General features: G+C 44.7%; 1 protein-coding gene across 3 annotated transcripts in view; it reads left to right on the top strand.

The window, feature by feature from the left end:
* EDC4 (enhancer of mRNA decapping 4) overlaps window positions 1–24,889 on the top strand; it is a 1,216,007-nt gene that overhangs the window by 729,563 nt on the left and 461,555 nt on the right. For all 3 annotated transcript variants that reach the window (XM_077288123.1, XM_077288125.1, XM_077288126.1), the window contains one exon: window positions 23,706–23,821. In XM_077288123.1, coding sequence (XP_077144238.1) covers window positions 23,706–23,821 — 116 coding nt within the window. The remainder of the gene's footprint in view (window positions 1–23,705; window positions 23,822–24,889) is intronic.

The raw sequence follows: 24,889 nt of genomic DNA, 5'->3' as shown, positions 1-24,889 counted from the left end.
GGGTCCGATTTGGTGGGCGGGGCACCTCAGGGACCGATTTGGTGGGCGGGGTCACTCAGGGTCCGATTTGGTGGACGGGGTCACTCAGGGTCCGATTTGGTGGACGGGGTCACTCAGGGTCAGGTTTGGTGGGCCGGGTCACTCTGGGTCCGATTTGGTGGGCCGGGTCACTCTGGGTCCGATTTGGTGGGCGGGGTCACTCTGGGTCCGATTTAGTGGGCGGTGTCACTCTGGGAACGATTTGGTGGGCGGGGTCACTCTGGGACCGATTTGATGGGCGGGGTCACTTGGACCGATTTGGTGGGCGGGATCACTCTGGGTCCGATTTGGTGGGCGGGGCACCTCAGGGTCCGATTTGGTGGGCGGGGCACCTCTGGGTCAGATTTGGTGGGCGGGATCACTCTGGGTCCGATTTGGTGGGCGGGGTCACTCTGGGTCTGATTTGGTGGGCGGGATCACTTTGGGTCCGATTTGGTGGGCGGGGTACCTCAGGGTCCGATTTGGTGGGCCAGTTCACTCTGGGTCCGATTTGGTGGGCCGGGTCACTCTGGGTCCGATTTGGTGGGCCGGGTCACTCTGGGTCCGATTTGGTGGGCCGGGTCACTCTGGGTCCGATTTGGTGGGCCGGGTCACTCTGGGTCCGATTTGGTGGGCCGGGTCACTCTGGGTCCGATTTGGTGGCCCTGGTCACTCTGGGTCCGATTTGGTGGCCCGGGTCACTCTGGGTCCAATTTGGTTGCCCGGGTCACTCTGGGTCCGATTTGGTGGCCCGGGTCACTCTGGGTCTGATTTGGTGGCCCGGGTCACTCTGGGTCCGATTTGGTGGGCCGGGTCACTCTGGGTCCGACTTGGTGGGCCGGGTCACTCTGGGTCCGATTTGGTGTACAGGGTCACTCTGACTGACAGCAGGATAAGGGAATGGCTGATAACAGAGAATAGACTGACAGCAGGACAAGGGAATGGCTGATAACAGAGAGAAATAGACTGACAGCAGGACGGGGAATGGCTGATAACAGAGAGAAATAGACTGACAGCAGGACAAGGGAATGGCTGATAACATAGAGAATAGACTGACATCAAGACAGGGAATGGCTGATAACAGAGAGAATAGGTGGGCCGGGTCACTCTGGGTCCGATTTGGTGGGCCGGGTCACTCTGGGTCCGATTTGGTGTACCGGGTCACTCTGACTGACAGCAGGATAAGGGAATGGCTGATAACAGAGAATAGACTGACAGCAGGACAAGGGAATGGCTGATAACAGAGAGAAATAGACTGACAGCAGGACGGGGAATGGCTGATAACAGAGAGAAATAGACTGACAGCAACAGAGAGGAGCTGATATTATCTGACTGACAAAACCTGTTTCCTAGTGGGCTCGTAGGCGTTGGCATAGTAACTGGATCTGACTGCGCATATCAATGAGCTAATCAGCCAGGTGGCAGTTGGCAGTTATTTTTAGAAATTGCCTCAGAAACCAGGCCATTATACCCTATGAGGAAATTTCCCTATTGAAACACATTGAGACAATGCTTTCCAATGGGGGGAAAACAATTTTCAAATGCAAATTGTGCCAAAACTACAAATCCGATCAACACGAAAAATACTTAGCACATCTCTCGTGGATGCTGGCTTTGAAATGACGCCTCACTGGAGTCTTTGAGTGCAGCGGTATGGGCCGCATTAACTGCGGAAAAAAGCCTAATAATAATAACTAGATGGGTATTTCCTGAAGGAACTACAGATAGTGCTTTGGAATGGTACCCATGCTGCCCCTGCAAGAGTTTTACACTTGCATGCCCCTCAGGACCGATTTGGTGGGTGGGGCACCTCAGGTGCCGATTTGGTGGGCGGGGCCACTCTGGGGTCAATTTGGTGGACGGGGCCACTCTGGGTCCGATTTCATGGGCAGGGCCCCTCAGGTGCCGATTCGGTGGGCGGGGCCCCTCAGGGGCCGATTTGGTGGGCGGGGCCACTCTGGGTTCGATTTGGTGGGCGGGGCCACTCTGGGTCCCATTTGGTGGGCGGGGCCACTCTGGGTCCCATTTGGTGGGCGGGGCACCTCAGGGGCCAATTTGGTGGGTGGGGCCCCTCAGGGGCCGAATTGGTGGGCGCGGCCCCTCAGGGGCCGATTTGGTGGGCGCGGCTGCTGAGGGGCCGATTTGGTGGGTGGGGCACCTCAGGGGCCGATTTGGTGGGCGGGGCCCCTCAGGGGCCGAATTGGTGGGCGGGGCCACTCTGGGTCCGATTTCATGGGCAGGGCCCCTCAGGTGCCGATTCGGTGGGCGGGGCCCCTCAGGGGCCGATTTGGTGGGTGGGGCCACTCTGGGTCCGAATTGGATGGCGGGGCCACTCGGGGTCCGATTTGGTGGGCGGGGCCCCTCGGGGGTCAATTTGGTGGGCGGGGCCCCTCAGGGGTCAATTTGGTGGACGGGGCCACTCTGGGTCCGATTTCATGGGCGGGGCCCCTCAGGTGCCGATTTGGTGGGCTGGGCCCCTCAGGGGCCGAATTGGTGGGCGCGGCCCCTCTGGGTCCGAATTGGATGGCGGGGCCACTCGGGGTCCGATTTGGTGGGCGGGGCCCCTCGGGGTCCGATTTGGTGGGCGGGGCCCCTCAGGGTGCGATTTGGTGGGTGGGGCCCCTCAGGGGTCCAATTTGATGGGCGGGGCCCCTCAGGGGTCCAATTTGGGTGGCGGGGCCCCACGGGGTCTGATTTGGGTGGCGGGGTCCGATTTGGGGGCGGGCCCCTCATGGTACGATTTGGTGGGTGGGGCCGCTCAGGGTCCGAATTCGTGAGCGGGGTAATCTACTATATAATTGTCTAAGGGCACTTCCGTCTTTCTGTCACCGTTATTCGTTCGCTGATTGGTCTCGGCAGCTGCCTGTCATAGCTGCCGCGACCAATCAGCGACGCGCACAGTACGGAAGAAAATGGCCACTCCTTACTCCCCGCACTCACTGCCCAGTGCCCGCATACTCCCCTCCGGTCAGCGCTCACACAGGGTTAATGGCAGCGTTGACCGTGGTGTAACGCACTCGGTTAACGCTGCTATTAACCCTGTGTGACCACCTTTTTACTATTTATGCTGCTTATGCAGCATGAATAGTAAAAATATCTAATGTTAAAAATAATGAAAAAAATAAAAAATAGTTACATACTCACCCTCCGGTGGCACCTCCGGATCAGGAACCGGCCTTTCCCGCTCCGCGCGATGCCCCGGTCACCGCTGCATGCATTGCGGTCTCGCGAGATGATGACGTGCGGTCTCACAACACCGCTACGTCATCATCTCGTGAGACCGCAATGCACTCTTGGGACCGGAGAGAGCAACAAGCATCGGGTACCGGCTGCTCCAGGAGGTGAGTATGTAACTATTTTTTATTTTAATTCTTTTTTTTTTTTTTTTACAGGGATATGCAGTATACTATGTGACTGGACAATATACTACGTGACTGGGCAGTATAACTACGTGGCTTTGCGCTGTATACTGCGTGGCTCTGCCCTGTATACTGCGTGGCTCTGCCCTGTATACTGCATTGCTCTGCGCTGTATACTGCGTGGCTCTGCGCTGTATACTGCGTGGCTCTGCGCTGTATACTGTGCGGCTCTGCGCTGTATACTGTGCGGCTCTGCGCTGTATACTGTGCGGCTCTGCGCTGTATACTGTGCGGCTCTGCGCTGTATACTGTGCGGCTCTGCGCTGTATACTGTGCGGCTCTGCGCTGTATACTGTGCGGCTCTGCGCTGTATACTGTGCGGCTCTGCGCTGTATACTGTGCGGCTCTGCGCTGTATACTGTGCGGCTCTGCGCTGTATACTGCGCGGCTCTGCGCTGTATACTGCGCGGCTCTGCGCTTCATACTGCGCGGCTCTGCGCTTCATACTGCGCGGCTCTGCCCTCACTAATGTTTTGTTCACATTTTTCTAATTATTTTTCAATATACTTTATGTAACGATCCAAGATATGCTTGTATCTCTTTACGGATTGTTGTCAAAATAGTATCAATTTCTTCATCCAAAATTTTTAGACTCTGAGCATTATGTTCAATAATAATTTGAATAAACGCTAATGAACATATATTTGCTGCATCTATCCATCTTTTAATGAGCACATCATTGTCTAAATTAAATGTTGGAAAAAGTTGGTTATGTAAACCTTTCGTGATTATTTTACACCCCAAATAATTATCCAACGATGTCTTTGTCCACCACATTTTGACTTTGCAAAGAAGCATATTCTTATATTGCCTTATAATATCTTTGTGAGCTAAAATGGTATAATTAAAAACTCCTGAGGTACTAGATTTGAAGATATCAGTCACTTTAGTAATGCAGAGAGTTTCTCTGGCCTTCATATCCATGTTAATATTGCCGGATCGTCTGTCTTAAACAGAAAAAACAAAAATATTTATCAATAGATTATCCAAGAATAATGATGTGCTAGGCATTCAAAAAGATATTCCGTCCGTTTCACTAAGATACTCAAAGGGAGTGAACAGAAATGCACAACTTCAAAAAAAAATCAATTAAAATTGTATTTTATTATTTTTTTTAGTAAAATTAACCAATTTAAACAAAACATTTCAACATTGTTCACTGAATTAGTCACTTGAATTATATTTCTTTACATAATTATTGAAGTCTATTTTTTATTAATTATAGTATAATTACCTAGTCACTTTATTACTCACATTCACTGATTTTCATTATGTATTGTATCATATTTATTGTATCTTAGTAATTATCTCTATCAAATAATCTGTTGCAGCACATTGACACTCTTAATTATTTCATTACACATTTTTAAAGTAATTTAATACAGCAATTTTTTTTAACATTTGAAGGGCCGGGAGTGTCGCACGCTGTTCAGGTCCCTCAGCTCCAAGACTTGTGCTTCCCCGGCAAACCCGAGCCAGCTGACACGCACAGCAGCCGTTACCAAGGATGCCTGAGTGTTTGCGGCTCACCTACCGGAGATGACGAGCCACTTTCTGGGAGGTGATGGAATGACGCAGCACGCCGGGTCTCTACAGCGGTTTCAATGATACATTTGATGCCTCACTCGACAGCCAATTGACATCAGGGTAGTTTAAAATCTTGGTCTCCCTCTTCCTCGACACCCCCCTGAAGAAGCGTGGACTATATGCGTGTCGGGGTGAAGGGACACGACACAGGTTCCACACACTGAATATATCCGCAGAGTTTTCAGTCTATAAAATTATACTAACTGTGGAGGATTAGTTTTCTTTTGAATATGAGGATTAGTGGCACCAGTGTGTGTATAGCATTAGAAGCCATGGACGTTGCCAGGCTATGCTTTCATATTTAATTTAGGTGCACATTGCTTCCTTCTTTTTTTGCTGCAATTATTTGCCTCCCAACATCATTCATTCACTGTAGACTGACCACTTTATTTGGGTAATATTTTATTGGTGTGTTTAAAGGGTCCTGTATCCTGATGTCTCTTACATCTGATGTTACTTTTTTGTTTACCTTTTTTGTTTTGTTCAAATTGGTTAATTTTACTAATAAATTTAATAAAATACATTTTTAATTGATTGTTTTAAAGTTGTGCATTTTTGTTCACTCCCTTTGGGTATCTCCGTTTAATGAATGGAATATGTAAGTGAGGGGTATTGTTGATTTTTGTTTCTCAGTCCCCCATGACAGCACCACAGAGAGAGGGGATCCGCCCTTCAGGGACAGGAAACCTACAGGATAAAAAGGGCGGTAACTCTCCCCTGCATCTGTTTGGTTTCCTGTCCCTGACGGGGAACCTGCTAGGATAGTACCTGAAGTGTTCCGAAGCTTTAAACAAGGATCCGGAGCCGGGCAGTCCGAGTCCTGGCAGCGGGGATGCCCCTGTCACGGCTGGTGCGGTGTCCGAAGCCGCCACTGCTGGGACTGAGGGGTCTAGAGCCTCACGCTAGGGGGAGCGCAGCCGCCACTCCTTATAGTAGATAGGGGCTACCACGATTGGACGCGCAAGAGGAGTTCCAAGATGGCACCGACACCGGAAATGATAACAAACCTCCGGTTCGGGGCTGGCGCGTGCACATTGAGTACATAAGTTGTACCAAGATGGACGCCGCCCAGAATCTATATACAGCATTTCCGGGTCATTTGGCGTGTGCATGCGCAGACAAGAGAAAAGGGGAAAAAAAGGATTGTGCTTCCCTCAGCGACACAGCTACAGGGGGAGGGGCTAATAATAGGCACAAATTTTAAAAAGTGGTGGATTAAGGAGCTCCTTGCTGCATGCCGTCCCAAGGGTACACCATGGAAGACAGCGACCAGCAGCTCCAACTGCCGTAGCAGCAGCTGCGTCACCACCAACGGACAGAACCGGATATACAGAAAAAACGCACTCCTGATGCCTCCCGGAGTTATTGGTCCAGCCGTCATTCCACACAGGGCAGCAAAAGCTCCAGTGTGGTTAAACAGCTACCAACTACGGACCCTACTCTACAGGAGCCTACCCCTCCTCCAGAACCGGTACCTGTGGTTGCATCAGGTTGGTGAATGATCTTTGTGAAAGTGCACTATTTTAATTGGGGTTCCCTCTTCTCAGTTTATCTTATGCAATGAAAAGAACAGGGAAAACAAAACACAGAACCTGCCCCTTTTGCGAATATGCTTTACCGCAATCCCGGGATAAGAAATTGTGTGACTCCTGTATAGAACAAGTCCTCTGTGAGGAAACCCCAAGCTTTGCCTCTGAGTTATGATCCGTAATTAAGTCAGAGGTAGAAACTGTGTTTAATTCCTTTAAAGGAGGAGGGAAAGTTAAAAGGAAGGAACTTATTGCTTACCCTCACTCTGATTCTTCCAGCTCCGAGAGTAGAGACTCAGATACACGTGACTACTCCTTCTCCTCGGATAATGAGAGTGGAGGTTGTCATTGCTTCCCCCTAGATGAAGTTGACACACTTGTAAAGGCAGTAAGGTTGACTATGGGGGTGTTGGACCCTCGTCCTGACAAAACGGTCCAAGATATAATGTTTGGAGGACTAGGCCAAAAAAGCGTAAAGTTTTTCCCCTTAATGAGAACATCCAAGCTTTAATTAAAAAGGAGTTGGAAAAACCAGAGAGAGAGAGAACTCATCAGTCCCCTCTGTAAAAAGAAAATATCCCTTTGAAGAGGAGGCTTCTACTTCATGGGATAAAGCCCCCAAACCCGACGTTGTGGTAGGTAAAGCCTCTAAAAAATTTGCACTACCCTTTGAGGACATGGGAACTCTGAAAGATCCTCTTAATAAAGGAGCAGATATCTTCCTTAAAAGGGGCCTGGGAATCGGCAGGGGAATGTTTAAGACCAGCCATAGCAGCTGCTTGCACGTCGCGATCCCTAATGATTTGGGTTGACAGCTTAGAAAAACAGCTGAGGGATGGGGTGCCTAGGAATAAAGTATTGGAATTTATCCCTATGATAAGAGGAGCTGCGGCTTTTTTGGCAGATTCATCATCCGACTCAATTAAACTAGCATCTAAATCTGCTGCCCTTTCAAATGCGGGCTGGAGGACATTATGGCTAAAGAGTTGGCCAGGTGACCTACAAACTAAACTAAAGCTTTGTTCAATCCCATATGAGGGCAAGTTTCTTTTCGGAGAGACTCTGGATGATATCTTGCAGAAAGCAGGTGACAAGAAAAAAGGGTTCCCTAACCTGGCCCCACCATTCACTAAATTGCCCTTCCGGAATAGGAATTTTTTTAGGAAAAGACCACCAAGGGAGCAGAGCAGATGGGATGAAAGGAAAAGAGACAAGGGGTCCCTTTTTGGTTATTCCTCACAGGATAGGAGCCCCCCCCTCAGTGACAACTCCCCCAGGGTGGGAGGGATATTGTCTCAGCTCCTGCCGGCCTGGGAGAAAATTTCAACCAGCCCTTGGATTCTAAACTTAATAAGATTGGGGCTTCGAATAGACTTTCTATCCCTACCTCCCCAAAACTATGTGGTAACACCGCTGAGGTCCTCTCCTCAACAACAAGAAGCCCTAGAACGGGAAATTGTAAAACTGATAGACAAAGCTGTCATCCAGGAAGTCCCCCCTCTGGAGAGAGGGAAGGGATTTTACTCCCCATTATTTCTAGTTCCCAAGCCGGACGGGTCCTTCCGGACAATAATAAACTTACGGAAGTTAAACACTTATGTAAGGAACCAGAGATTCAAAATGGAGTCAATAAAGTCAACAATCAAAAACCTGTTTCCAAACTGTTTCATGATAGTACTTGATCTCAGCAACGCGTATTACCACGTCCCCATTCACAAGAACTCTCAAAATTCCTCAGACTAGCAGTGGTCATAAAAGGAGAGATAAGAGAATACCAATACAGAGCTCTTCCCTTTGGTATATCAATTGCACCCCACATATTTACCAAACTTATAGCGAAGATGATGGCCCATCTAAGAGAGAAAGACATTTTGATAGTCCTATATTTGGCCGACTTTCTGATTATGAGCAACTCGGCCCAGCTCTGCCATCAACAATGCAACAGAGTGATAGATACTGTTTTAGGCTGGCTTGTAAACCTTCAAAGACCAAAACTAGAACCAACCAGGGTTCAGGAATTTTTTAGGTCTCACCTTGGACTCTATTTCTCAAGAATGTCGCCTCCCAGTCCAGAAAAGACAAAGGATAATAAATCTAGTATCAGAAGCTCGTTCAAACCCTTCCATGACAATGAGAAAGGAGATGTAATTACTGGGGTCCCTCTCTGCTTGCCTTCCAGCAGTTCAGTGGGCACAACCCCACACGAGGCATCTTCAGTGGGACATTCTGAGAAGCCAAGTTATACTAAGGGGATGTTTAGAAAGTCATATGACTCTACGTTTAACTACTTTTCATTACCTAGCTTGGTGGATGGATCCCAACAACCTGTCAAAAGGGATTCCTGTTATGATCCTAGTGGCAAGGATCGCAGGTCGGACTAGCTAAGTAACTGAACAGACTACTAGCTCTGGGGAAGTGGTAACTAGATTGACCGCAACCTGATCCTATCCGCAAACAACTATAGGCAGCCGTGGAACGTTCCCTAAAAATCCTAGACGTCTCGTCACGGCCTGAGAAACTGACTATTCCTGGAAGGAAAGTAAGTCCTCACTTGCCTCAGTGGAAGACCCCAAAGATATAGAATAGCCCCCCACAAGTATTAACGGTGAGTTAAGGGGAAAGCACAAACGCAGAGATGAAATCAGATTTAGCAAATGAGGCCCGCTAATACTAGATAGCAGAAAATAGGAAGGAAACTGTGCGGTCAATAAAAAACTCTATTCAAAATATTCACACAGAGATTGCTCGAGCCCCCGCACCAACTAACGGTGCGGGGGAAGCAACTCCGTACCCCAGAGCTTACCAGCAAGAAGAAATCACATGTTAGCAAGCTGGACTAGACTCATCATACATAGAAATCATATTGCAGGCAGATGAGCAAAAAATATTCAAACAGAACTTAGCTTATCCTGAAGAGGCAGAAAACGAGATAATCAGGAGTAATCAAAATAGCACTGAATACATTGACAGCCGGCAACAAGTGGGAGTGATGCAGATCTAAATAGGAGCCTCCCTGGTGAATAACGAGGCAGCTGATCCAGCAGACCCGCAGGATAATAAACCAAACCACCAGGGGGAGCCAAAAAACCAAAGTCACACAATACCATCTGTGACCACAAGAGGGAGCCTGAAAACGGAGTTCACAACAGATTCCCCGGTGATAGAGGTATCTCGGATAGTTACCACAGATGCAAGCCCCACAGGGTGGGGAGCTCACCTGGACAACAGGGTCACTCAGGGGGTATGGACAGGTAAGGAACATGGGGCTTCCTCAAACCAAAAATAACTGTGGGCAGTGAGTCGTGCATTACTGTTTTTTCTAAACAGATTACAAAGGCATCATGTCCGAGTATTTTCGGACGACAGAGTAGTGGTAGCCTACGTAAACCACCAGGGGGGGACCAGGTCTCAAGCACTAATGAAAACCACCTCCGAAATTTTCAGCCTTGTAGAGAACAACTTCTTATCCCTTTCTGCCGTACATATAAAATGAGTAGACAACCAGAAAGCTGACTTCCTGAGCCGTACCCAATTAAAACAAGGAGAATGGTCTCTAAATCCGTACATCTTCGACAAAATTACAGATCTGTTGGGAATCCCTGTAATTGACCTCTTTGCCAATATGCACAACAGAAAAGTGAAAACCTTTTGTTCCCTAGACCCCAGGGGGAACCCTCAGGCCGTAGATGCATTCACGATTCCTTGAACACAGAGTCTTGCGTATGCTTTTCCTCCAACTATCCTCATCCCCAGCAGTTCTGCGAAAAGTCAGGGAGGACGGGTCCAGGCTCATCCTAATAGCTCCCTTCTGACCCAAGAGGACCTGGTTCTCCTGGCTGAGGATGTTATCGGTCACCGATCCCTGGGCTCTTCTGGATCTTCCGTACCTCCTATCACAGGGACCGGTGTTTCACCCTCAGTCAGAGAATCTCCACCTGACAGCATGGAATTTGAGAGGTCACTATTGAAGGAAAGAGGGTTTTCGGACAAGTTAGTCTTTACACTAATGAAAAGTAGAAAGTCTGTGACCACAAAAATCTATGGCGAAACTTTGAAAAAAATGTTGTCCACCTCCGGGGTAAGATTACAAGACGGGGTCCCAGTTGCTGAAATATTAGAATTTCTACAAAAGGGTTTAGATCTAGGCCTTTCAGTAAATACCTTAAAAGTACAGATAGCAGCCCTAGGAGCATTGTACTATGAAAACATAGCGGCCAACCCTTGGGTAATACGGTTTGTCAGAGCAGCTGCAAGATCTAGACATAGGTTACCAGCCTGGGATTTGAATCTAGTCTAGTCAGCTTTAACAGAATCCCCATTTGAGCCTATAGAATCAATACCCCTTAAAATTCTATCACTTAAAACTGCCCTCCTGATAGCCCTAACATCGGCCCGCAGAATAAGTGATCTCCAAGCCCTGTCTACAAACCCTCCCTTTACACAAATCCTGGATGATAAGGTTTGTACTAAAAGCAGACCCTGCCTGTCTACCAAAAGTAGCGTCCACTTTCCATATGTCTCAGGAAATAAGCCTTCCTTCCTTCTGTCCAGACCCTAGAAGTAAGAAAGACAAGTTCCACACATTAGATGTGAGAAGGTGTACCACAGGAGAACAGAGAGTCAGTACTAATAATTAGAAATATGAGAAAAGCTTTATTAGAACCAATTAATCACATACAAAGATTTTAGATCTTTTAAAAAAACACAAATTGTAGAGCAACTAGTGGACAGATGTGTAAATGCGAGGTAAGTAACAAAAGATCCAATTAAATAAGTGCCAGCCCGAAATACCAAGGCATAGGGGTTATATGTAGTACATGCTGTAGTATATATAATATCCCATGCACACCGGTGCTGTCAAGTTGAGTCAGCGGTACTGTAAATCTGCTATGGTCCTAAGCAGAGTTAATGTCCAAGTGGACGCAAGTAACCATGACAGCATATGACCGCAAACTGGTGCTGTCAAGCTAGATTAGCGGTACTGAAAACCCGCAATGGTCCCAAGCAGGGTTAATGTCCGAGTGGACACAAGTAACCATGGACGTGTGCTTAGTAGCACTACACTGGGACCCCAATAGTTCCGCTCTTCAGCAACATGGTAATGCAAATGGTAAAGACAGCACTACTACAGATATTCATTACCCGTCATCTTGCCTGTTAGCCGTCTCGGCACTCACTCCCCAACGCACGTTTCGGTAAAAGTATTCCTTCCTCAGGGGGTGTTGCTTGTAAGATGAAATGCCCTGCCCTATATACCCGGCGCCCGAGACCATGTGGTCAAGGGAAGCCAATGGAAGAGGATCTGCTGCACAGGCGCACATCAATCCAGTCATGAGCCGCCCCACGGCTGAGTCCCCACCCCACCGCAGAGTCACGTGGGAAGGCCGGCACCTAGCCGTCACCACGCAACCAAACATGCGAGAGGGCAGACAGCCACGTTGGACGGAAGATGGGTATAGACAGATCACGCAATCCAAACCTATATAGCAGACCTGTCCCGAAGTCAAATAGCAATCTCACAGACCACATAATCATTTAGTTTACAAAATATATATTGCAATTATAAATATGTCCATCATTTAGTCCACACAATAGGATGCCAATATTCTACGAAAGCAAGAGAAGAGGTCTTGAAGTCTATAAACAGACTTTGCAATGACACAAGGTTCCTATTAGTCATCGTCCATAATGGATCCATAATCTGTTTCCTTTTATGTTGAAGATAGGTGTAAACGGGAAAAAATCTTCACTAATATCGCAGAGCAGTCTGTCCACAAAAGGGCACATCATGGAAAAGTACCAGAAGTGTTGATACAGATGAAAATAGTTACTATAAGGGCAATGGGGAAAAAACACAATGAATAATAAAAACATTTAAAAGCCATAAATAAAATAATCGGATAGCAGGGGGGATAGCAAAGCACATGAGGCAAACAGAATGGAACGGAGATTGTCTAATAGATCAGAGAAATGAAGCAAATCCTTGGGACTCATTCAATCCATGGGGGGACATTGTGCCTAGAATAGTTATCCATCTACACTCTTTGTGAGAAGTTGTCTAGTTCAGTATATAAATTCCACTCAGCAGCATAGGAAGGGAGGGTCTCTTTTTATCTGCTTCCAGGGACCCAGGAAAAGAATCAGAGCCTCTAAAGGCACTATAGCACGTTGGATAACATACACAATAGCCTTGGCGTACTCATCCACCGGGAATGCCGTTCCAGGGGGACTGAAGGCCCAATCTACAAGGGCTATGGCGACCTCCTAGGCCGAAAGGTCAGAGGTACTGTTAGATCAAATATGTAAGGCAGCCACTTGATCATCACATTCAACCTTTTTTAGACACTACCGCATAGACCTAGCCTTTTCGGAAGAAGGGTTCTGCAGGCTGTGGTCCCTCCCTAAGCAATATTCTCTGCAATTCTCTCTGTGGTGCTGTCATGGGGGACTGAGAAAAGCATAGTTACTTAGCGATAACGGTATTTCTCAGAGCCCATGACAGCACCTGCTTATCCCCCCCCCCCCCTCATCACGTGTGCGGTGAGCACATTCTTTTGTATGAAGTGTGCTTTTTCTATATAGGCACAGTGTTCACTTGTTAAGCAATATGATAAAATTGTATATTTTTTTGTTGTGACTAACCTGGAGGACCTCCGATGCTCTGTAAACAAAACTGATGCAGGGGAGAAGTACTGCCCTTTTTATCCTGTAGGTTTCCTGTCCCTGAAGGGTGGATCCCTCTGTGGTGCTGTCATGGGCTCTGAGAAATAGGCTTTGTTGGAATAGGCATTTGGTGAGTATAACTCTGTTTGTTATTTTTAATTAAAAAAGGAAAACTGTTTTGTTTTATTTCTAATCAAATACTTTATTCTGGCTGTCTTTTTTTTACAATACAACTATAGGATTATCAAGTAAACTTTATACCAGGCTATTTGCACTCCCGTGGGTGTAGGATCCAATGCTTCTTATTATCCAAAAAAGGTTTTTATTATTTCTCATGAAAAAGTACATACAACTCGTTTAGACAGTATACCGTATTTTTCTGACCATAAGACACACTTTTTTTCCTACAAATTTGGAAGGAAAGTGTGGGTGCATCTTATGGTAGGGATGTGGCATGTGGGGAGGGGGGCAGCAGCGAGTGGGATTGCACTGTTATCCCACTTCAGGAGGCAGAAAAATGTCCCCGCTGCCCGGAATCAACGCTGGGGAAATCATGTGGTCCCGATGATTAAGTGCAGTGAATATTCATTAGCTACTCCCCGCCCACCTATCAGCTGAGCAGTGAGCCAGGAGCATCAAATGAATACTGCAGTTAAGCAGCCACACGCATGGTTTCCTCAGTGCTGGATTCATGCAGCAGCTGGGGAGATCTGTGTGTCCGGGGGAGGAGGAGGCAGCAGCAGCAGCAGGGTCGGGGGGAGAGGAGATTGCTGCATACCTGCCTGGGCTGGAGCTGAGTGCTGTGCAGTGTGTACAAGGAGGACCTGTGATGATGTCAGAAGTGGGCGGGCTGGAGCATCACATGGCAGCACAGAGCCCCCCTCTTCTTGACATCATCACAGGTCCTCCAGACTCCCCACTAGAATCTGCTGGCTTCCATTACCTGTGCTGTGGAAAGGCAACAAGAGGGAGGGCCCTGTGTGTGCAGTCATGGGATGCTTTTACCTCACCACAGTGTGGCTGGCTGCCACAATTAAGAGGTTAGTCTTTCCAAAACACAATAAAGCACTCTGCCACTCCTTTAGTGAACTATAACTCCCAGCATGTCATAGGATCTGCAGGACATGCTGTGAGATATAGTTCTCCCATGGGATTTTAAAGCAGCACTCCAGTGTTATTTTGCAGTGCTGGAGTGGTGCTTTCAATATAAGCCCTGTGCCCCCATTCTTATACTCACCCTCCAGCGTCTTCGTATAGTACTTCATAGACACCACACTGGTCCCGCAGCTTCCAACATAATAACATACTATTATATATAATAACAACACATATAATAGTATGTTATTAAATATTTTACAACATTTTTTTGCTTCAAATATTTTTTTTCCCTATTTTCCACCTCTAAAACCTGGGTGTGCCTTATAGTCCTGTGCGTCTTATAGTCCGGAAAATACTGTAAATGTCTTCCTCAGGTATATTGTCAAAAGTGTTCCAAAATAGTGGATCGCTTTATAGGAAGTAGTATTATGCTAAATAGGGTGTGGACCACTAAAATTGATTTGAAGTCTACAAAGTGACATAATGAGAGTAAAAGCACTACATAAATATATTAAAAATATATTAAAAAAAGAAAAAAAACTTTCAAATGAAACTTCAAAAGGGGAAAAAAAACATTCAAAGGAAAAAAATTTTCCAATAAAAAAAAAAAAAAATTGCAGAAATAAATAAATATAATAAAATTATATTAAAACATATGCTAAAATAAAATTACAATATAATTATATAGCGAATTTAAATGGTTATATATATCTATAGTTGTCTAAGGGTCACTTCCGTCTGTCTGTCCTTCTATCTGTCTGTCTGTCACGGATATTCATTGGTCGCGGCCTCTGTCTGTCATGGAGTCCAAGTCGCTTATTGGTCATGGCAAAACGCCCACGACCTTTGCCACGACCAATCAGCGATGCACACAGTGCGGAAAAAAATGGCCGCTCCTTACTCACCGCCCTCACTGCCCAGCGCCTGCATACCCCCCTCCGGTCGCCGCTCACACAGGGTTAATGCTGGCGGTAACGGACCGCGTTATGCCGCGGGTAACACACTCCGTAACCGCCGCTATTAACCCTGTGTGTCCCCAATTTTTTTACTATTGAAGCTGCCTATGCGGCATCAATAGTAAAAAAATGTAATGTTAAAAATAATAAAAAAAACAAAATACCTGCTATACTCACACTCCGTAGTCCACCGAGCCGCTCGCACCGGCCGCCATCTTCCGTTCCCGGCGCTGCATTGCGAAATTACCCATTAGACTTAGCGGTCTCGCGAGACCGCTAAGTCTTCTGGGTAATTTCGCAATGCATCCTGGGAACGGAAGATGGCGGCCGGCGCGAGCAGCTCGGCGGAGCTTCGGTGAATCCCAAGCGCCGGTAACAGCTTCCTTGATCCAGGCGCCAACGGAAGGTTAGTATATAACTTTTTTTTATTTTAATAATATATGTATATTTTTTTAACAGGGATATCATGCCCACATTGCTATATACGTGGGCTGCACAATATACTACGTGGCCTGCACAATATACTACGTGGCCTGCACAATATACTACGTGGCCTGCACAATATACAATGTGAGCTGTGCAATGTACTATGTGGGCTGTGCAATGTACTGCGTGGGCTGCGCAATGTACTGCGTGGGCTGCGCAATGCACTGCATTGGCTGCACAATGTACTGCGTTGGCTGCACATTATATTACGTGGGCTGCGCAATATACTATGTGGCCTACACAATATACTACGTGGCCTGCGCAATATACTACGTGGCCTGCACAATTTACAGCGTGGGCTGCGCAATGTACAGTGTGGGCTGCGCAATGTACTGTTGGCTGCACAATGTACTGTGTTGGCTGCGCAATGTACTGCGTTGGCTGCGCAATGTACTGCGTGAGCTGCACAATGTACTGCGTGCGCTGCGCAGTGTACTGCGTGGGCTGTGCAATATACTACGTGAACTGCTGTACACTACGCATACATATTCTAGAATATCCAATGCTTTAGAATCGGGCCACGATCTAGTATGTGACATAAAATACATTTAAAACACACAGATTATAAAAATACAGTGCCAATTAAAATTATGGAAAACACTTTTGTATTTTATATTCCCTCAATAACTTCATTTAATCCGTCCTTATGTAAAGTTCCCATTTTAAAAATCCAATAAGATTCTCTGCGATTCAATTTATCAGTGCGGCTAGAGCAGTTCTCCGGAATTTGCTCAACTGGTGTAATTTTTTTTATATTAAATTGTTTGTTGTGCTTCAAACAAACATGTCGAGACAATGTTTCATGAAGCCATTTTTTGCATCGTGCCTGTGGCCATTCATACGTGTTCTCAGGGACTGTGTAGTGTGTCCCACGTATTGAACGCCACAGGCACATGTGATGAACATATACCACAAATTGGCTGTCACAGGAAAATTTCTGTGTAATTTGGAAAAATTCTCCCGTGCTGCTACAGAGAAAACCAGTCACGTTGTGGTCTATAATTTTGCAGCAACAGGACCTTTTTGAACTACATCGCAAAACACCAGTTTTTTTGTTCTTTTTATTCATTTTATCCATTTTTTTGGTAGATTAATTTTCTGTCCTCCCTGTGCCCTAGGGAAGGTGATATTAGGTTTTCCTGGTAGAATTTTTTTCAGATATATGTCTTTCTTCAGTAGATACCAATATTTATTAAGTATCCTCCTAATATCATTATTATTCCGATTGTATACTGTTATGAAATTGTATTGCCATCTGTTATTTTTCTTAATCCTATTATTGTTTTGATATATTTCATACTTTCGTTTAAATAGACATTCATCCTGCGTTTTTTTTTTCCAAAATTGTTTCATAGGCACTCCGAATTAATTTTTTCAGATATTTTTTATCATAAAATTTTTTGGTTAAAATTTTGGACTGTTCAATGTAATCATCTGTATTTGTATTATTTTTTCTAATTCTATGAAATTGACTGAAGGGAATATTTGTTTTCCACTTTTTATAATGTGCACTGTTGTAATGTAGGAAGACATTACTGTCAGGTTTTTGTTTTTTTTTAAAGTTTTACTAACAATTTCCTTATTATTATGAGACAATTCCAAATCTAGGAAGTCTATTTTTTCATTACTTATCTTAGCGGTGAATGTTATTTCGCACTTAATTCGCATTCATCTCACTAATGAACTAATCTGCTTTTTCCTGACTTCCCCTCCAAGTAATGATCAGATCTTCTATAAAGTGACGGTATAGAATTATATGGATAACATGATTACATTGGGTGATTGGCGATGAGGACTCAAATTGCCCCATACATAAATTAGCAAAACTTGGGGCTACCCTCTTCCCCATTGCGGTGCCAAGCCGCTGTATGTATAGCTGACAAACGCTGACAGCGGCATTTAACTACCGCTTCCGCCCATTGGGCTGGAAATGAGTGCATTGCTGGCCGCCGTCACATGATCGGGGGTCAGTGATGCGTCGGCATGACAACCTGAGGTCTCATTGAGACCTCTATGGTTGTTGATACCGGCTTGCTGTGAGTGCCACCCTGTGGTCGGCGCTCATAGCAAGCCTGTAATTCAGCTGCATAGGAGCGATCTGATAATCGCTCCTATGCAGCTGAGCCGATCCAGTTGTGCCAGCTTCTAGCCTTCCATGGAGGGTATTGAAGCATGGCAAAAGAAAAAAAATGTTTAAAAAAAGTTTAAACTACCCTGAAATAGATTGGGGAAAGGAAATCTGCAGTTCCAGCAAAGGTAATCGGTTTTTGACAACTATGAGAGACAGTTACCTTTCACAACTGGTTCAGGACCCAACAAAAAAGGGGGCACTGCTAGACCTAATATAAAAGGGTTGGGGGTCTCTTGGGGGAATAGTGATCACAAAATAATACATTTTCATGTATCCTTTAATAAGATGTGTAGTAGAGGGGTTACAAGGACACTAAGCTTCAGGAGGGCAAATATCCAACGGATGAGAGATGATCTTGGTGCAATTAACTGGGACAATATCCTGAGACATAAAAAATACACAAAAAAATTGGGAGACATTTATTAGCATCCTGGATAGGACCTGTGCACAATATATACCCTATGGGAATAAACATACTAGAAATAAAAGGGAACCAATATGGCTAAATGGAGCTGTAAAGGGCGCAATAAGTGACAAAAAGAAATCATTTAGAGAATTAAAGGAAGTAGGTAGTGATGAGGCATTAAATAAATAAGAAAATTAAATAAATTCTGTAAAAAGCAAATTAAGGCAGCAAAGATTGAGACAGAGACTCATTGCCAGAGAGAGTAAAAATAATCCCAAATATATACTTTAACTACGTAAATAGTAAGAAACTAAAAAACGATAGTTTTGGCCCCCTTAAAAATAGTCTGGGTGAAATGGTGGATGAGGAAAAAGCCAATATGCTAAATGACTTTTTTCATCAGTATTTACACAAGAAAATTCCATGGCAGATAATATGATCATTGATAACAAAAATTCCCCATTAAGTGTCACCTGCTTAACTCAGCAGGAAGTATGGCGGCGTCTATAAATCACTAAAATTGACAAATCTCCGGGCCTGGATGGGATACACCCCCGAGTACTGCAGGGATTAAGTACAGTCATTGAGAGACCATTATTTTTAATCTTTAAAGACTCCATAATAACAGGGTCTGTACCACAGGACTGGCGTATAGCAAATGCGGTGCCAATATTCAAAAAGGGGACAAAAAGTGAACTCAGAAATTATAGGCCAGTAAGTTTAACCTCTACTGTGGGTAAAATCCTGGAGGGCATTCTAAGGGATGCTATGCTGGAGTATCTGAAGAGGAATAACCTCATGACCAAATATCAGCATGGGTTTACTAGGGACCGTTCCTGTCAGACTAATCTGATCAATTTCTATGAATAGGTAAGTTCCGGACTGGACCAAGGGAACCCAGTGGACGTAGTGTATATGGACTTTTCAAAAGCTTTTGATACAGTGCAACACAAAAGGTTGATACATAAAATGAGAATAATGGGGATAGGGGAAAATGTGTAAGTTGGGGTTAAGAGCTGGCTCAGGGATAGGAAACAAAGAGTGGTTATTAACGGAGCACACTCGGACTGGGTCGTGGTTAGCAGTGGGGTACCACAGGGGTCAGTATTGGGTCCTCTTCTTTTCAACATATTTATTAATGACCTTTTAGGGGGCATACAGAGTAGAATTTCAATATTTGCAGATGACACTAAACTCTGCAGGGTAATCAATACAGAGGAGGACAATTTAATATTACAGGATGATTTATATAAACTAGAAGTTTGGGCTGATAAATGGCAAATGAGCTTTAATGGGAATAAATGTAAGGTCATGCACTTGGGTAGAAGTAATAAGATGTATAACTATGTGCTTAATTCTAAATCTCTTGGCGCAACCGTCAATGAAAAGACCTGGGTGTATGGGTGGATGACAAACTCACATTTAGTGGCCAGTGTCAGTCAGCTGCTACAAAGGCAAATAAAATAATGGGATGCATTCAAAGAGGCATAGATGCTCATGAAGAGAACATAATTTTACCTCTATACAAGTCACTAGTTTGATCACACTTAGAATACTGTGTACAGTTCTGGTCTCCGGTGTATAAGAAAGATATAGCTGAACTAGAGCGGGTGCAGAGAAGAGCGACCAAGGTTATTAGAGGACTGGGGGGTCTGCAATACCAAGATAGATTATTACACTTGGGGCTATTTAGTTTGGAAAAACGAAGGCTAATGGGTGATCTTATTTTAATGTATAAATATATGAGTGGACAGTACACAGACCTTTCTGATGATCTTTTTTATCATAGACCTGAGACAGGGAAAAGGGGGCAATCCTCTACGTCTGGAGGAAAGAAGATTTAAGCATAATAACAGACGCGGATTCTTTACTGTAAGAGCAGTGAGACTATGGAACTCTCTGCCGTATGATGTAATGAGTGATTCATTACTTAAATTTAAGAGGGGACTGGATGCCTTTGTTGAAAAGTATAATGTTATAGGTTATATATACTAGATTCCTTGAAAGGGTGTTGATCCAGGGAACTAGTCTAATTGCCGTATGTGGAGTCGGGAAGGAATTTTTTTACCCAAATGTGGAGCTTACTTTTTGCCACATAAAGGGTTTTTTTGCCTTCCTCTGGATCAAAATGTTAGGGCATGTTAGGTTAGGCTATGGGTTGAACTAGATGGACTGAAAGTCTTCCTTCAACCTTAATAACTATGTTACTATGTTACCCCCCTTTCACCCCATTCAAAATAAAACCATAAAAAAAAATCAAATTTACACATACCGTATATACTCGAGTATAAGCCGAGATTTTCAGCCCAAATTTTGGGGCTGAAAGTGCCCCTCTCGGCTTATACTCGAGTCACGGTTGGCGGGTGAGGGGGAGAGAGCGTGTCACATACTCACCTAGTCCCGGCGCTCCCCCTGCCCGTCCCACAGTCTTCGGTGCCGCAGCTCTTACCCTGTTCAGCGGTCACATGGTACCTCTCATTAGAGAAATGAATATGGACTCCACTCCCATAGGGGTGGAGCCGCAAATTCATTCCTCTAATCAGCGGTAACGGTGACCGCTGACAGAGGAAGAGGCTGCGGCACCCGGAGACCAGCTGTCCGGGAGAAGGAGCCAGGGACGCCGGGAGCAGGTAAGCATCTCATAGTTACATGTCCGCGTTCCACACGCCGGGCGCCGCTCTGTCTTCGCGTCCTCTTGTTCTGGCTATTCAGTTCAGAGGGCGCTATGACGCATATAGTGTGTGCGCCGCCCTCTGCCTGAACAGTCCGTGCAGAGAGACGCCGGGACGGGACGCTGAGGAGCTGCAAGCAAGAGAGGTGAGTATGTGTGTTTTGTTTTTTTTTTTATTGCAGCAGCAGCAGCAGCATTGTATATTGCACAGATTTATGTGGATTATCTATGGGGCAACGGTGCAGAGCATTATATATATGGCACAGCTTTATGTGGAGCATCTATGGGGCCATAATCAAAGGTGCAGAGCATTATATATGGCACAGCTATCTATGGGGCCATAATCAAAGGTGCAGGGCATTATATATGGCACAGCTATCTATGGGGCCATAATCAAAGGTGCAGGGCGTTGTATATGGCACAGCTATCTATGGGGCCATAATCAAAGGTGCAGAGCATTGTATATGGCACAGCTTTCTATGGAGCATCTATGGGGCCATAATCAAAGGTGCAGAGCATTGTATATGGCACAGCTATCTATGGGGCCATAATCAAAGGTGCAGAGCATTTTATATGGCACAGCTTTCTATGGAGCATCTATGGGGCCATAATCAAAGGTGCAGAGCATTGTATATGGCACAGCTTTCTATGGAGCATCTATGGGGCCATAATGAACTGTGCAGAGCATTATATATGGGGCAGCTTTATGTGGAGCGTCTACGGGGCTATACTGAACGGTGCAGAGCATTATATATGGAACAGCTTTATGTGGAGCATCTATGGGGCCATAATGAACAGTGCAGAGCATTATATGTGGCACAGCTTTATGTGGAGCATCTATGGGACCATAATGAACAGTATGGAGCATCTATTTTTAATTTTGAAATTCACCGGTAGCTGCTGCATTTTCCACCCTAGGCTTATACTCGAGTCAATAAGTTTTCCCAGTTTTTTGTGGCAAAATTAGGGGGGTCGGCTTATACTCGAGTATAATACGGTATTTGGTACCGTCACGTTCAGAATCTCCCGGTCTATCAATAAAAAAAGGAATAACCTGATCGCTAAACGGCGTAGTAAGATAAAAATTTGAAACACCCAGATTACGTTTTTTTTTTTTGTCGCCGCGACATTGCATCAAAATGCAATAACGCGCGATCAAAAGAACTTATCTGCACCAAAATTGTATCATTAAGATTGTCAGCTCGGCTCGCAAAAAATAAGCCCTCACCCGACCTGAGATCACGAAAAATGTTGATGCTACTGGTATCGGAAAATGACACTTTTTTTTATTTAAGCAAAGTTTGGGATTTTTTTTTCACCACTTTGATAAAAAAAGAACCTAGCCATGTTTGATGTCTATGAACTCGTAATGACCTGGAGAATGAAAATGGCTTGTCATTTAGTGAACATAGCAAAAAAGCCAAATAAAAAAACAAGTGTGGGATTGCACTTTTTGTTAAATTTAACCGCACTTGGAATTTTTTTTTCCGTTTTCTCATACATGACATGGTAAAACCAATGATGCCATTCAAAAGTAAAACTCGTCCCACAAAAAATAAGGCCTTACATGGCCATATTGACGGAAAAATAAAAAAAGCTATATGGCTCTGGGAAGGAGGGGAGTGAAAAACGAACACGGAAAAGCGGAAAATCACAAGATCAAATCTGCAATGTGTGCACACAGCCTTAGCATTTAGTGAACCTAGCAAAAAAGCCAAGCAAAAAACAAGTGTGGGATTTGCACTTTTTTGCAATTTTATTGCACTTTGAATTTTTTTCACATTTCCTGTTACATGACATGGTAAAACCAGTGGTGTCGTTCAAAAGTAGAATTTGTCCCGCAAAAAATAAGCCCTCACATGGCCATATTGCCGGAAAAATTATGGCTCTGCAAAGAAGGGGAGCGATAAACGAAAACAAAAAAGCTCCAGGGGTGAAGGGGTTTAGAAACATGGATATGGACATGTATATAGAAATAGACATAGATATATCTGTATGTATTCATCTATCTATCTTTTTGTTATCTATCTATCTATCTATCTATCTATCTATCCATCTATCTGTGTGTAATGGAGTGTGGGTTGGACAAATGTAAAAGAGGCGGTTGGACAGAAATGACATCACAAATCTTTTTGAAGATAGAGGGGGGGAGAGGAGGGAGGGGTTGGGGTGTATTTTGGAGTGGGTGTGCCAGGTGCAGAGTTACAGGCGAGTGCAATGCATCATGGAACTTGTAGTATTAGAGCACAGTAAGTCAGGAGAAAGGTATTTAATAGTAAATACCTCCAATTAGAAATGTAGTATAGTTCTTCTGATACGCTATGTTGATTACCCCATGTAAAGCATTGCAGTTACAGTTCTAGTGTATCCATGATTAGGGCCACACTTATAGTGACAGTTGTTAGTGGTCATAACCATGAATATGTAAGTTACTGCCCCACATTGGCTAAGCGATAAAGTGAATCATAAGAACTATACTTCATTTCTAATTGGAGTTTTTTTCTAATATTATTTTTACTTCCACTACACCTTGGCATAGAATCTTACAGATGGGAACACCCCTTTAAGTTTGATAACATCATCTACAAAATATGGTACAAATGTGTGACACGACTGTCATTCAGTTTTAAAAAATGTAATGTTCAACTCAACTCTTAATAGCTTTTTTTTCAACTTAACATGATTATTGTGTGACGGTGTATGTTTGTGTATTTAAAGTAAACTTCTATTTGTTTTAAAAGGCATCAGTAAGAGTCTGGACCCAGTCACCGGACAACTTGGCAGCACAATTGGCGCAAAACTAACATCTGTTGAGGGATCTCTAAAAGAAAACATTGCCAAAATGGTCAAATCCAAGGTAAATAATTTTTTACTGTAGGCGTTTTACCTTAGGTTTTTCAGTTGGACTAAACGTGGCTCATTCTTCACTTATCCAAAATTCAAAATTAATACTGCATGTGCTTTCATACACAAAATACTCATGAAATGTATGTATATTTTTTATACCAGATAGTGTATATACTCGAGTATAAGCTGAGATTTTCAGCCCATTTTTTTAGGCTGAAAGTGCCCCTCTCGGCTTATACTCGAGTCATTGTCCCAGGGGGTCGGCGGAGGAGGGAGAGCAGCAGGAGTGGTGGCTGTCACCTCATACTCACCCCCTCTTGGCGCGGTCTCTGCACGTCCCTGCTTCTCAGATGATCTCTGGCGCCAGCAGCTCTTCCTGTGTTGAGCTGTCACGTGGTATCGCTCATTAAAGTAATGGGTATGGACGCGACTTCACTCCCATAGGTGTGGAGCGCATATTCATTACTTTAATGAGTGCTACCATGTGACCGCTGAACACTGGAACAAGCTGACGGAGACCATCGGAGAAGCAGGGACGTGCAGAGACTGCGCCAGGAGGGGGTGAGTATTTATCTAACACAATGTGACGCACTTTTAACACTTTTTACAAGTGGTCATAAAATTTTAAATAACTCATGAAAGAAAAAAGTAATGTTAAAACCAAGCACACCGTTGTTTTTATTGTGAAATTCTCAATATGTTTGATGTCACATGGCCCTCTTCCCATTGGAAAAGTTAGATCCAAAATAGCAAACTTCAAAATGGCCGCCATGGTCACTACCCATCTTGAAAAGTTCCCCTCTCCCATATACTAATATTCCACAAACAGGAAGTTGATATCACCAACCATTTCCATATAAATGGTCGACCCTGTACAGAGAAAGAAAGCACATTGCGGCAACAGGGCGTATACATGATAACCTCATACTGCGAAGAAAAATGTATATTCAAGAACAAAGCATACAATGGTTAAATGTAATGACCTTAAGGATTTTTACCCCAAACTTCATTAGAACCTGTAAATCTCCATGTCCCTCTTAGCCACTGCCATTAATCACATCACAGCCCTTGGCCCTGT

This window comes from Ranitomeya variabilis, chromosome 2, assembly GCF_051348905.1.
Source record: "Ranitomeya variabilis isolate aRanVar5 chromosome 2, aRanVar5.hap1, whole genome shotgun sequence".
NCBI lineage: Eukaryota > Metazoa > Chordata > Amphibia > Anura > Dendrobatidae > Ranitomeya > Ranitomeya variabilis.
Note: the sequence above shows the minus strand (reverse complement) of the source record. Positions and strands in the feature narration are given on the sequence as shown.